The sequence below is a fragment of the Pezoporus occidentalis genome, unplaced genomic scaffold (genome assembly GCF_034315485.1).
Source record: "Pezoporus occidentalis ecotype Australia unplaced genomic scaffold, CSIRO_AGI_Poc_V1 ctg1448, whole genome shotgun sequence".
Classification (NCBI taxonomy): domain Eukaryota; kingdom Metazoa; phylum Chordata; class Aves; order Psittaciformes; family Psittacidae; genus Pezoporus; species Pezoporus occidentalis.
In genome coordinates, this window is record NW_026913261.1 from 1 (window position 1) to 14,141 (window position 14,141).

Here is a 14,141-nt window from a genome sequence, read left to right on the forward strand (position 1 = left end):
GTTATGGGGGGTTATAGGGGGGTTATGGGGGTGTATGGGGGGTATAGGGGCTATGGGGGTGTATGGGGGGGTTATGGGGGTGTATGGGGGATATAGGGGTTATGAGGGGCTCATCCGTGTTCCCCCCAGAGCTGCCCCAGTCGGATGCTCCGTGCCCACCGGGGTTCCAGCGGCAGAACGGGTCCTGCGAGGGTGAGCGGGGGCCGGGAATGGGGGGGTGGGGGGAGATGGGGGATGGGGGATCTGAGGGTGCCCCCCCTCACCCCCCCCCAGACGTGGATGAGTGCGGCCGGGGCGGGTTCTGCCGCAATGGGCTCTGCACCAACACCCCCGGGAGCTTCGCCTGCCTCTGCCCCCCCGGCTTCCTCCTGGATGCGTCCTGGTCCAGCTGCATCTGTGAGCGGGGGAAATGGGGGGCATGGGGGGGGGACAGGGATTGGGTGGTAGCGGGAATGGGAATGGGGAGGGGAAAAGGGTGAGGGTGGGGATGGGGATGGGATGGGGATGGGGATGAAGATGAGGATGGGGATGGGGATGGGGATGGGGATGATGGGGATGGGGATGATGAAGATGAGGATGATGAAGATGGGGATGGGGATGATGGGGATGGGATGGGGATGGGGATGGGGATGGGATGAAGATGGGGATGGGGATGGGGATGAGGATGGTGATGGGGATGGGGATGATGAAGATGGGGATGGGGATGATGAAGATGGGGATGGGGATGATGGGGATGGGGATGATGAAGAGGGGGATAAGGATGATGGGGATGGGGATTATGAAGATGGGGATGATGAAGATGGGGATGGGGATGATGAAGATGAGGATGATGAAGATGGGGATGGGGATGATGATGAGGATAATGAAGATGGGGATGGGGATGATGAAGATGGGGATGATGTGGATGGGATGAAGATGGGGATGATGGGGATGGGGATGATGAAGAGAGGGATCGGGATGATGGGGATGGGGATGATGATGATGGGGGATGATGAAGATGGGGGATGGGGATGGGATGAAGGATTGATCATGATGGGATGATGGGGATGGGGATGATAGGGATTATCAAGAGGGGGATGGGGGATGAAGATGAAGATGGGGATGATGGGGATGATGAAGATGGGGATGATGTGGAGGGATGGATGGGGATGATGGGGATGGGGATGGGATAGGGATTATCATGATGGGGATGATGGGGATGATGATGAAGTTGGGGATGATGAAGAGGGGGATGGGGATGATGGGGATGGGGATGGGATAGGGATTATCATGATGGGGATGATGGGGATGATGAAGATGAAGATGGGGATGATGAAGATGAAGATGGGGATGATGAAGATGAAGATGGGGATGATGAAGATGGGAATGATGAAGATGGGGATGGGGATGATGGGGATGGGGATGGGGATGATGGGGATGATGGGGATGGGGTCGATGCCGGTCCCGCTCCGCAGCCCAGCAGGTGCTGTCGGAGGCGCGGGGTCCCTGTTTCCGGGTGCTGCGCGCCGGGCGCTGCGCGCTCCCCACGCTGCGCAACATCACGCGCCAGATCTGCTGCTGCAGCCGCGTGGGCAAGGCCTGGGGGGGGTCCTGCCTGCGCTGCCCCCCCCCCGGCTCCGGTGAGCCCCACTGAGACCCATGGAAACCCCATTGAAAACCCACTGATCCCCATTGAACACCATTGAAACCCCTTTGAAACCCACTGATCCCCATTGAACCCCATTGATCCCCACTGAACCCAACTGAAACACCATTGATCCCCATTGAACCCCACTGATCCCCATTGAGCCCCACTGAACCCAATTGAAACACCATTGATCCCCATTGAACCCCACTGATCCCCATTGAACCCCACTGAACCCCATTGAGCCCCACTGCACCCCACTGAAACCCCATTGAAACCCAGTGATCCCCATTGAACCCCATTGAAACCCCCTTGAAACCCATTGATCCCCATTGAACCCCCCACTGAACCCCCATTCATCCTCATTGAACCCCATTGATCCTCACTGATACCCATTGACCCCCATTGATCCCCATTGACCCCCATTGATCCCCATTGATCCCCATTGATCCCCATTGATCCCCATTGACCCCCATTGATCCCCATTGACTCCATTGATCCCCATTGACCCCCATTGCCCCCCCATTGAGAACCATTGACCCCCATTGACCCCCATTGACCCCCATTGACCCCCATTGATCCCCATTGATCCCCATGGACCACACAGCATCCTGCATCCCGTGGATGCTCCAGAGGTCCAGAGGGATGCTGGGGGGGGGGGGGCAGATTTGGGGGTGACCCCCCCTTTCCCCCCCCCCATGCAGAGGGGTTCAAGGAGATCTGCCCAGCCGGCCCCGGGTACCACTACTCCGCCTCCGACCTCCGCTTCAACGCCCGCTACCTGGGGCAGGATTGGACCCACGTCCCCCTCGGGCAGCCCCGCGCCGGCACCGCCGCCCCCCCGGCCACAAGTGAGCACCCCCAGCCCCCCCCCAGATCCATTCCCCCCCTCCCCAGCCCCCCAAGTCACCCTCACCCCACCCCCAGCAGCCCCAGCCCCATGGCACCAGGAGCAACCGCCGGGATCAGGACCAGGACCGGGATCAGGACCAGGATCGGGCGCCCCCCCCATTGTCACCCCATTGCCGGCGGCCACCACGAGGCCACCGCGGCCCCCCCATGAGCCCCCCCCGGCCCCTGAGGTCATTGTGGTGCCCAGGCCCACCATGGGGCTGCTGGGACCCATCCCCACGCCGGAGGCACCAGGTATGGGGGGTTCCATGCGTGTCCAAGCGTGTTCCATGCATGTCCATGGGTGTCCATTCCTGTTCCATGCGTGTTCCATGCATGTTCCATGTGTATCCATGTGTGTTCCATGCATGTTCCATGTGTATCCATGCATGTTCCATGCATGTTCCATGTGTATCCATGTGTGTTCCATGTATGTTCCATGTGTATCCATGTGTATCCATGTATGTTTCATGTGTATCCATGCATGTTCCATGTGTATCCATGTGTATCCATGTATGTTCCATGTGTATCCATGTATGTTCCATGTGTATCCATGCGTGTTCCATGTATGTTCCATGTATGTTCCATGTGTATCCATGTATGTTCCATGTGTATCCATGTATGTTCCATGTGTATCCATGCATGTTCCATGTATGTTCCATGTGTATCCATGTATGTTCCATGTGTTTCCATGCGTGTTCCATGTATGTTCCATGTATGTTCCATGTGTATCCATGTATGTTCCATGTATATCCATGCGTGTTCCATGCAGCGGGCAGCGTGTGCGACCGGAACCCGCAGCTCTGCGGCCCCGGGCGCTGCGTCCCGCACCGTGGGGGCTACTCCTGCCGCTGCCACCCTGGCTTCTGGCTCAGCACCCAGGGCACCCACTGCATCGGTGAGCACCCAATGCCACGGGCACCCATCGCCCCATGCACCCATCACCCCATACACCCAATGCCATGGGCACCCATCGCCCCATGCACCCATCACCCCATACACCCAATGCCACGGGCACCCATTGCCCCATGCACCCATTGCCCCATACACCCAATGCCACGGGCACCCATTGCCCCATGCACCCATTGCCCCATGCACCCATTGCCCCATGCACCCATTGCCTCATGCACCCAATGCCCCATGCACCCACTGCCCCATGCACCCACTGCCCCATGCACCCAATGCCCCATGCACCCATTGCCCTGGGCATCCATTGCTGCAGGTACCCATCTTTCCCTGCACCCATCTTCCCATGCACCCATCCCAATGCACCCATCCCAATGCACCCATCCCTCACCCCATCCCCGCGCACCCACCCCACACCCCCATCCCCACACCCCCATCACTGTGAGCTCCCACCCATCCTCCTGAGCCATCGCCCCCCCCAGACGTGGACGAGTGCCGCCGCAGCCCCCGGCCCTGCACCCATGGGCGCTGCGAGAACACGGTTGGGAGCTACCGGTGCCTTTGCCAGGCCGGGTACCGGCCCAGCGCTGCCGGCACCGAGTGCCAAGGTCAGCAGGGACCCATTGATGGGGGGGGGGGGTGTTCCATGTCCTGGTGGGTGCTGATCACCCCCCCTTGTGTCCCCATAGATGTGGATGAGTGCGACCAGAGCCCCCCCCCCTGCACCCATGGGCGCTGCGAGAACCTGCCCGGCTCCTACCGGTGCCTCTGCCCCGGCGGGTACCGCGCCGTGGCGCCGGGAGAGCCCTGCCAGGGTGAGCGGGGATGGGGGGGCATCATTGGGGGCACGGCGCCATAGGGGTGCCATGCAATGGGGGCATCACGCAATGGGGTCACCCCACCATGGGGGTCCCCACACGCTGAGCCCCCCACATCCCCCCCACAGACATCGACGAGTGCGAGAACGAGGCTGCGTGCCCGGGCCAGGAGTGCCTGAACACCGCGGGCTCCTTCCAGTGCCGGCCCTGCCTGGTGGGCTTCCGCCCGCACCGTGGCCGCTGCGCAGGTCCCGGACCCCCCCAGACACCCGCGTCCATTGACCGCCTCCATTGACCGCGTCCATTGACCGCGTCCATTGACCTCATCCATTGACCTCATCCATTGACCGCATCCATTGACCACATCCATTGGCCGCATCCATTGACCGCGTCCATTGACCGCGTCCATTGACCGCATCCATTGGCCGCATCCATTGACCGCATCCATTGACCACATCCATTGACCTCATCCATTGACCACATCCATTGGCCGCATCCATTGGCCGCATCCATTGACTGCGTCCATTGATCGCATCCATTGACAGCATCCATTGATCACATCCATTGACCGCATCCATTGACCACGTCCATTGACAGCATCCATTCACGGCATCCATTGACCGCATTCATTGACAGCATCCATTGATCACGTCCACTGACCACGTCCGTTGACCACATCCATTGACCTCATCCATTGACCGCATCCATTGACCTCATCCATTGACCGCATCCATTGACCGCATCCATTGACCTCATCCATTGACCGCATCCATTGACCTCATCCATTGACCGCATCCATTGACCTCATCCATTGACCGCCTCCATTGACCTCATCCATTGACCGCCTCCATTGACCTCATCCATTGACCGCATCCGTTGACCTCATCCGTTGACCGCATCCATTGACCTCATCCATTGACCGCATCCATTGACCTCATCCATTGACCGCATCCATTGACCTCATCCATTGACCGCATCCGTTGACCTCATCCATTGACCGCATCCATTGACCTCATCCATTGACCGCATCCATTGACCTCATCCATTGACCTCATCCATTGACCGCATCCGTTGACCGCATCCGTTGACCGCAGACATCAACGAGTGCCTGGAGGGGGATTTCTGCTTCCCGCACGGGGAATGCCTCAACACCGAGGGCTCCTTCACCTGCCTCTGTGCACAGGGATTCACCCCCACGGCCGCGGGCACCGCGTGCACCGGTGCGTGTGGCACAGCCACCCTGCTCCCATCCGAGTCCCTGCTCCCATCCCATACCCCATATCCCATACCCCACACCCCATACCCCATATCCCACATCCCATATCCCATATCCCATACCCCACACCCCATACCCCATATCCCATACCCCACACCCCATATCCCACATCCCATACCCCACACCCCATACCCCACCCCATACCCCATATCCCACACCCCATACCCCACACCCCATACCCCATATCCTATACCCCACACCCTGTACCCCATACCCCACATCCCGCAGACATCGACGAGTGCCAGCGCGGGGGCCTCTGCGCCGGCGGCCTCTGCACCAACACCGCCGGCTCCTTTGAGTGCCGCTGCCCCCCCGGCTTCCGCAGCGACCCCGAGCAGGCCGAGTGCCATGGTGAGGGGCTGCGGCCATGGTGGGGGGAGCCATGGGGAACACCAGGATCTATGGGGAACATCAGGATCTATGGGGCCATGAGGTGCAGAGGGAACATGGGGAAGGGCTAGTACCGTGCCATGGGGTGTAGGAGCAGAAGGAGGATGCCATGGAGCACAGGACCACAGGGATGATGCTATGGGGTAGAGGACCAGAAGGAGGATGCTATGAGGTAGAGGACCCAAAGGAGGGTGCTGTGGGGCACAGGACCATAAGGGCGATGCTCTGGGATACAGGACTAAGAGGATGCTCTGGGATGTAGAAGGATGCTCTGCTGCCCAGAGCTGCCCAGGACCTCCCCCCCCATAGGTGCAGGCCCCCCCCCTCAAACTTGTTCCCCTCCAATCCCCCCCCGCCACCCCATTACCCCCCCAGATGTGGACGAGTGCTCCCACAACGGGACCCTGTGTGGGGCCCACGCCACCTGCCTCAACCTGCCCGGCTCCTTCCAATGCGCCTGCGACCCCGGCTACGAGACGGCCCCCAACGGCCACCACTGCGTGGGTACGGATGGGACCAACGGGGGGGGATCCCTGTTATAACCCCCCATTGGCCCCCATTGCCCCCATTATTGCTCCCCATTGCCCCCATTATTGACCCCTATTGCCGCCCATTATTGTCCCCCTTTGACCCCGATTATTGCCCCCATTGCCCCTCATTATTGCCCCCCATTATTACCCCCCTTTGCCCCCTATTATTGCCCCTATTGCCCTCATTATTGCCCCCATTGCCCCGCATTATTGCCCGCCCATTCCCCCCCATTATTGCAACCCTTTGCCCCCATTATTGCACATTATTGCCCCCATTATTGCCCCCATTATTGCCCCCCATTGCCCTCCATTATTGACCCACATTGCCCCCCTTATTGCCCCCACTGCCCCCATTATTACCCCCATTATTGCCCCATTATTGCCCCCATTGCCCTCCATTATTGCCCCCATTGCCCCCCATTATTGCACATTATTGCCCCCATTATTGCCCCCATTGCCCTCCATTATTGCCCCCATTGCCCCCCATTGTCCCCCATTATTGCCCCCATTATTGCCCCATTATTGCCCCCATTGTCCCTCATTATTGCCCCCATTGTCCCCCATTATTGCCCCCATTGTCCCCCATTATTGCCCCCCACTGCCCCCATTATTACCCCCATTATTGCCCCCATTGCCCCCCGTTATTGCCCCCCATTATTGCCCCCATTGTCCCCCATTATTGCCCCCCATTGTCCCCCATTATTGCCCCGCATTATTGCCCCCATTGTCCCCTATTATTGCCCCCATTGTCCCCCATTATTGCCCCCATTGTCCCCCATTTTTGCCCCCCATTGTCCCCCATTATTGCCCCGCATTATTGCCCCCATTGTCCCCCATTATTGCCCCCATTGTCCCCCATTATTGCCCTGCATTATTGCCCCCATTATTGCCCCCCATTGTCCCCCATTATTGCCCCCATTATTGCCCCCATTGCCCCCCATTATTGCCCCCATTATTGCCCCATTATTGCCCCCATTGTCCCTCATTATTGCCCCCATTGTCCCCCATTATTGCCCCCATTATTGCCCCCATTGCCCCCCATTGTCCCCCATTTTTGTCCCCCATTATTGTCCCCCATTTTTGCCCCCATTATTACCCCCCCATTATTGCCCCCCATTGCCCCCCATTATTGCCCCCCTTGCCCCCCATAGACGTGAACGAGTGCGAGACCCTGCTCGGGGTGTGCGGGGCCGAGCGCTGCGAGAACGCGGACGGCTCCTTCCTGTGCGTGTGCCCCGACGGCCGCCACGAGTTCGATCCCGTCCGCGGCCGCTGCGGGGCGCCCTCGGGCGCGGCCCCCGCCCTGCTCCGCAGCGCCCCCGGCGGCAGCGCCGGGTGTTACAGCCGCGCATGCGCGCTGCTGGCGCCCAGCGTCACCCGGGGGCAGTGCTGCTGCAGCCTGGGCGGGGCGTGGGGGGAGCGATGCCCCTCCCCCAACCACAGCACCCACCCCTCCCCCAACCACAGCACCCACCCCTCCCCCAACCACGGCCCCTGCCCAGAACCCGGCTCCGGTACGGAAATGGGGGGGGGGGGGGGGGGGGGGGGGGGTTGGGGGGGGGGGGGGGGATGGGAGGGGGGGGGATGGGAGGGGGGGGGATGAGGGGGGGTGGGGGGATTGGGGGGGATCAGAGGGGGTTTGGGGGTAATGGGTGTCACGAGGGAGGTTTGGGGGTGATGGGGGGCTGGGGGGTTTTGGGGGTAATGGTGGGGCATGGGGGTTTGGGGGATTTGGTGGGGGGATGAGGGGGGTTTTAGGGGGCTGGGGGTGATGGGGGGCTGGGGGGTTTTGGGGGCAATGGTGGGGCATGGGGGGGGTTGGGGGATTTGGTGGGGGGATGAGGGGGGTTTTAGGGGGCTGGGGGTGATGGGGGATGAGGGGGGTGATGGGGGGTTGGTGGGGGATGAGGGGGGTGATGGGGTGTTTGGGGGTCATGGGAGGGCATGTTGGTGGTTTGGGGGGGGGTTTGGGGGGGGGTGGATGCCCACGGCCCCCCCATGCCCCATAGAGGACCATGACGCCCTCTGCCCGCATGGGCCCGGCCATGCGGAGGACGCCGAGGGAGCCCCCGTAGGTGAGTGGGGTCCCCATTGCCCCCATTACCCCATCACCCCATTACCCCCATTCCCCCATCACCCCCATTCCCCCATTACTCCCATTGCCCCCATCACCCCCATTACCACCATTTCCCCATTATCCCATTCCCCCCATTACCCCATTACCCCCATTACCCCATAACCCCCATTCCCCCATCACCCCCATTCCCCCTTCACCCCATCACCACCATTACCCCATTACCCCTATTCCCCCCATTACCCCATTCCCCCCATTATCCCATCACCCCCATTACCCCATCACCCTCATTACCCCATTACTCCATCGCCCCCATTACCCCATCACCCCCATTACCCCATCACCCCCATTACCCCATTACCCCATCACCCCCATCACCCCCATTACCCCATCACCCCCATTACCCCATTACCCCATCACCCCCATTACCCCATCACCCCCCATTGCCCCCATTACCCCATCACCCCCATTACCCCCATCACCCCCATTACCCCATCACCCCCATCACCCCCATCACCCCCATTGCCCCCATTGTCCCCACTGTGGTTCCAGACGTGGATGAGTGCGCTCTGTTTGCACCGCGCCTCTGCCGGGGGGGGGTCTGCGTGAACGCGGCCCCCGGCTTCAGCTGCTACTGCCCCAGCGGCTTCTACTACGAAGCGGAGCATCTGCAGTGCGTGGGTGAGCCCCAAAACCCCCAAACTGCACCCCAAACCTGCCCCTGCACCCCCAAACCTGCCCCTGCACCCCCAAACTTGATCCTGCCCTCCCAAACCTGCCCCTGCACCCCCAAACTTGATCCTGCCCTCCCAAACCTGCCCCTGCAGCCCAAACCTGATCCTGCCCTCCCAAACCTGCCCCTGCACCCCCAAACCTGATCCTGCCCTCCCAAACCTGCCCCTGCACCCCCAAACCTGATCCTTCCCTCCAAAACATGCTCCTGCCCCCCAAACCTGCCCCTGAGCCCCCAAAACTGCCCCCCAAACTTGCCCCTGCGCCCCCGAGCCTGCCCCTGCACCCCCAAACCTGATCCTGCCCTCCCAAACCTGCCCCTGCCCTCCCAAACCTGCCCCTGAGCCCCCAAAACTGCCCCTGCACCCCCAAACCTGATCCTGCCCTCCCAAACCTGCCCCTGCACCCCCAAACCTGCCCCTGCACCCCCAAACCTGATCCTGCCCTCCCAAACCTGCCCCTGCACACCCAAACCTGCCCCTGAGCCCCCAAACCTGCCCCTGCACCCCCAAACCTGATCCTGCCCTCCCAAACCTGCCCCTGCACCCCCAAACCTGCCCCTGAGCCCCCCAAACCTGATCCTGCCCTCCCAAACCTGCCCCTGAGCCCCTCAAAGCTGCTCCCCCAAACTTGCCCCTGCACCCCTGAACCTGCCCCCCAATCCTGCTCCTGCCCCCGCAACCCTCCTCCCCACATCCCCCCACATCCCCCCACATCCCCCCTTCCCCCTGACCCCCTTTCCCCCGTTCCCCCCCCAGACAATGACGAGTGCTCGGCGGCCGAGGCGGAGCCGTGCCTGGGGGGGCTCTGCACCAACACCGTGGGCTCGTTCCATTGCTCCTGCCCCCCCCCGCTCGTCTTGGACAGCTCCCAGCGCCGCTGCGTCGACAACGACACGAGCCTGGGTGAGGGCACAACCACTGCGGGGCCACGGGGGGGTATGGGGGACACTGGGAGCCAATGGGGGTCAATGGGAGCCAATGGGCATCAATGGGGGTCAATGGGAGCCAATGGGCATCAAGGGGGGTCAATGGGTGTCAATGGGGACCAATGTGAGCCAATAGGGGTCAATGGGGACCAATGGGTGTCAATGGTAGTCAATGGGTGTCAACGGGGACCAATGGGAGCCAATGGGGGTTAATGGGGGCCAATGGGGTGGGTGTCAATGGTAGTCAATGGGGGTCAATGGGGGTCAGTGGGGGTCAGTGGTGGCCAATGGTGGTCAATGGGGTTCAGTGGAAGTCTATGGTGGTCAATGGGGGTCAATGGGTGTCAATGGGGGTCAATAGGTGCCAATGGGGCTCAATGGCTGTCAATGGCAGTCAGTGGGGTTCAATGGGGCTCAATGGGTGTCAGTGGGGCTCAATGGGGTTCAATGGGGTTCAATGGGGCTCAATGGGGCTCAATGGGGCTCAATGGCTGTCAATAGGGCTCAATGGGTGTCAGTGGGGCTCAGTGGGTGTCAGTGGCAGTCAATGGGTGTCAATGGCAGTCAATGGCGGTCAATGGGGCTCAATGGGTGTCAATGGCAGTCAATGGGTGTCAATGGCAGTCAATGGGGGTCAATGGGGCTCAATGGGTGTCAATGGCAGTCAATGGGGCTCAGTGGGTGTGAATGGCAGTCAATGGGTGTCAATGGCAGTCAATGGGTGTCAATGGGGTTCAGTGGGTGTCAGTGGGGCTCAATGGGTGTCAGTGGGGCTCAATGGGTGTCAATGGGGCTCAATGGGGCTCAATGGGGCTCAGTGGGTGTCAGTGGGGCTCAATGGGTGTCAATGGCAGTCAATGGGGCTCAGTGGGTGTCAGTGGGGCTCAATGGGTGTCAGTGGGGCTCAATGGGGCTCAGTGGGGCTCAATGGGTCTCAATGGGGTTCAATGGGGCTCAGTGGGGCTCAATGGGGCTCAATGGGGCTCAATGGGTCTCAATGGGGCTCAGTGGGGCTCAGTGGGGCTCAGTGGGGCTCAATGGGGCTCAGTGGGGCTCAATGGGGCTCAGTGGGGCTCAATGGGGTTCAATGGGGCTCAATGGGGCTCAGTGGGGCTCAATGGGTGTCAATGGGGTTCAATGGGGCTCAATGGGTCTCAATGGGTGTCAATGGGTGTCAATGGGGCTCAGTGGGGCTCAGTGGGGCTCAATGGGGCTCAGTGGGGCTCAATAGGGCTCAATGGGGCTCAGTGGGTGTCAATGGGTCTCAATGGGGCTCAGTGGGGCTCAATGGGGCTCAATGGGGCTCAATGGGGCTCAGTGGGGCTCAATGGGGCTCAATGGGTCTCAATGGGGCTGACCGCGCGCGCCCCCCAGCGGAGGCGCAGGCCGTGTGCTGGCAGGAGCTGGGCGCGGACCTGGTGTGCGCGCGGCCCCGCCTGGACGCGGCCCTCACCTACAGCGAGTGCTGCTGCCGGCACGGGCAGGCCTGGGGCATGGAGTGCGCGCTCTGCCCCGCCCCCCACTCAGGTAACCCCCAGGGACCCTAGAGACACCCTATAGAGACCCTATAGACACCCTAGAGACACCCTATAGACACCCTATAGACACCCTATAGAGACCATAGAGACCCCATAGAGACCCCAGAGAGACCCTATAGAGACCCTATAGAGACCAGAGAGACCAGAGAGACCCTATAGAGACCCTATAGAGACCATAAAGACCTCATAGAGACCCTATAGAGACCATAGAAACCCCATAGAGACCCTATAGAGACCCTAGAGAGACCCAGAGAGACCAGAGAGACCATAGAGACCCTATAGAGACCATAGAGAGACCCTATAGAGACCCCAGAGAGACCATAGAGACCCCATAGAGACCCTATAGAGACCATAGAGACCCCATAGAGACCCTAGAGAGACCCCAGAGAGACCATAGAGACCCTATAGAGACCCTATAGAGACCATAGAGACCCTATAGAGACCATAGAGACGCTATAGAGACCCCAGAGAGACAATAGAGACCATATAGAGACCCCAGACAGACCATAGAGACCCCAGACAGACCCTATAGAGACCCCAGAGAGACCAGAGAGACCCTATAGAGACCCCATAGAGACCCTATAGAGACCATAGAGACCCCATAGAGACCATAGTGACCCTATAGAGACCATGGGGACCCTGTAGAGCACATAGAGCCCATATAGAGCACATAGGGACCCTATAGAGCACATGGGGACCCTGTAGGGAACACAGAGCCCCTGTAGGGAACACAGAGCCCCTGTAGGGAACATAGAGCCCCCATAGAGTACATAGGGACCCTATAGAGCACTTAGAGCCCTGTACCCCCTATAGAGCACATGGAGCTCCCCCCCATACCCCCTATAGAGCACATAGGGCCCCCCCGTACCACCTATAGAGCACATAGAGCCCCTCCTGTACACCCTATAGAGCACATAGGGCCCTGCAGCCCCATACCCACACCCCCCATTGACCCCCCCACAACCAGGGACCCCCTTCCCCCCCACTATAGGCAGCCATCCCTTGTGCCCCCCCCCTTTCCATCCCTACCTATGGGGCCCCCCACATAGACCCTGGGGTTCCGAAGGGGGGGTCCCCCCCCAAACCCCCCCCAACCCCCCCCTTTTCTCCTCTTCCCCCAGATGACTTTGAGCTCCTGTGCAATGTCCTGCACCCCCCTGTCTACGCCCCCCCCCCCCCCCCCCCGCCTACGAGTACTCCCCCGACTTCGCCCCCCTTCGGGCTCCCCTTTGGTTTCTTCGGGGGGCCCCCCCCCCCCCCCCCCCCCCGTTTTCCGCCCCGATTACGACCCCTACGGCTTCGGCGGGGGGGGGGCGGCCCGGGGGGCTTCGAGTTTGGGGACCCCCGCGCCGCCCCCCCCCCGCCCCACCGGGGGCGGGGACCCCGCTACGAGCCCCCCCCCAGGCCCCCCTGGGTCCTGCAGCCCCACGGGGGCCCCCCCCGAGGGTACCCCGAGGAGGAGGTGGGGGGCGAAGAGGAGGAGGAGGAAGAGGAGGAGCGGGAGGAAGGTGAGTGATGGGGTGCGGGGGGTGATGGGGTGCGGGGGGTGATGGGGTGTGGGGGGTGATGGGGTGCGGGGGGTAATGGGGTACAGGGGGTGATGGAGATGCGGGGGGTGATGGGGATGCGGGGGGTTGATGGGGTGCGGGGGGTGATGGGGTACAGGGGTGATGGGGATGCGGGGGGTGATGGGGGTGCGGGGGGTGATGGGGTACAGGGGGTGATGGGGTACGGGGGGTGATGGGGTGCGGGGGGTGATGGGGTGCGGGGGGTGATGGGGTACAGGGGGTGATGGGGTGCAGGGGGTGATGGGGTACGGGGGGTGATGGGGTGCGGGGGGTGATGGGGTGCGGGGGGTGATGGGGTGCGGGGGGTGATGGGGTATGGGGGCATGGGGTGATGGGGTGCAGTGATGGGGGGTGATGGGGTGCGGGGGGTGCGGGGGGTGATGGGGTAGAGGGGGTGATGGGGTGCATGGGGTGATGGGGTGCGGGGGGTGATGGGGTACGGGGGGTGATGGGGTGCAGGGGGTGATGGGGTGCAGGGGGTGATGGGGATGCTGGGGGTGAAGGAGATGTGGGGGCAATGGGGGGTTTTGGGTTCCCCGGGGGGTATTTGGGTTCCCCAGGAGGGTATTTGGGGTCCCCGGGGGGTATTTGGCTCCCTGTGGGGGTATTTGGGGTCCCCGGGGGGTATTTGGCTCCCTGTGGGGGGTATTTGGGGTCCCGTGGGGGGTATTTGGCTCCCTGTGGGGGGTATTTGGGTTCCCCAGGAGGGTATTTGGGGTCCCCGGGGGGTATTTGGCTCCCTTTGGGGGGTATTTGGGGTCCCCGGGGGGTATTTGGGGTCCCCGGGGGGTATTTGGGTTCCCCAGGGGGGTATTTGGGGTCCCCGGGGGGTATTTGGGTTCCCCAGGAGGGTATTTGGGGTCCCC

At 61.6% G+C, this 14,141-nt stretch overlaps 1 protein-coding gene across 1 annotated transcript; it reads left to right on the forward strand.

The window, feature by feature from the left end:
* Nucleotides 1-101: 101 nt before the first annotated feature.
* Nucleotides 102-13,215, forward strand: LOC134159329 (latent-transforming growth factor beta-binding protein 4-like; the record flags this gene model as incomplete). The annotated part of the gene is made up of 18 exons (XM_062610124.1): nucleotides 102-192; nucleotides 274-396; nucleotides 1,455-1,619; nucleotides 2,329-2,475; nucleotides 2,561-2,770; nucleotides 3,288-3,413; nucleotides 3,904-4,029; nucleotides 4,111-4,236; nucleotides 4,368-4,487; nucleotides 5,334-5,459; nucleotides 5,744-5,866; nucleotides 6,281-6,409; nucleotides 7,587-7,949; nucleotides 8,415-8,510; nucleotides 9,062-9,190; nucleotides 10,000-10,146; nucleotides 11,544-11,696; nucleotides 12,829-13,215. Coding segments are annotated over exons 1-18 (2,887 nt in total), but the record flags the coding sequence as incomplete, so codon positions are not given.
* Between the last annotated feature and the right edge of the window lie 926 nt (nucleotides 13,216-14,141).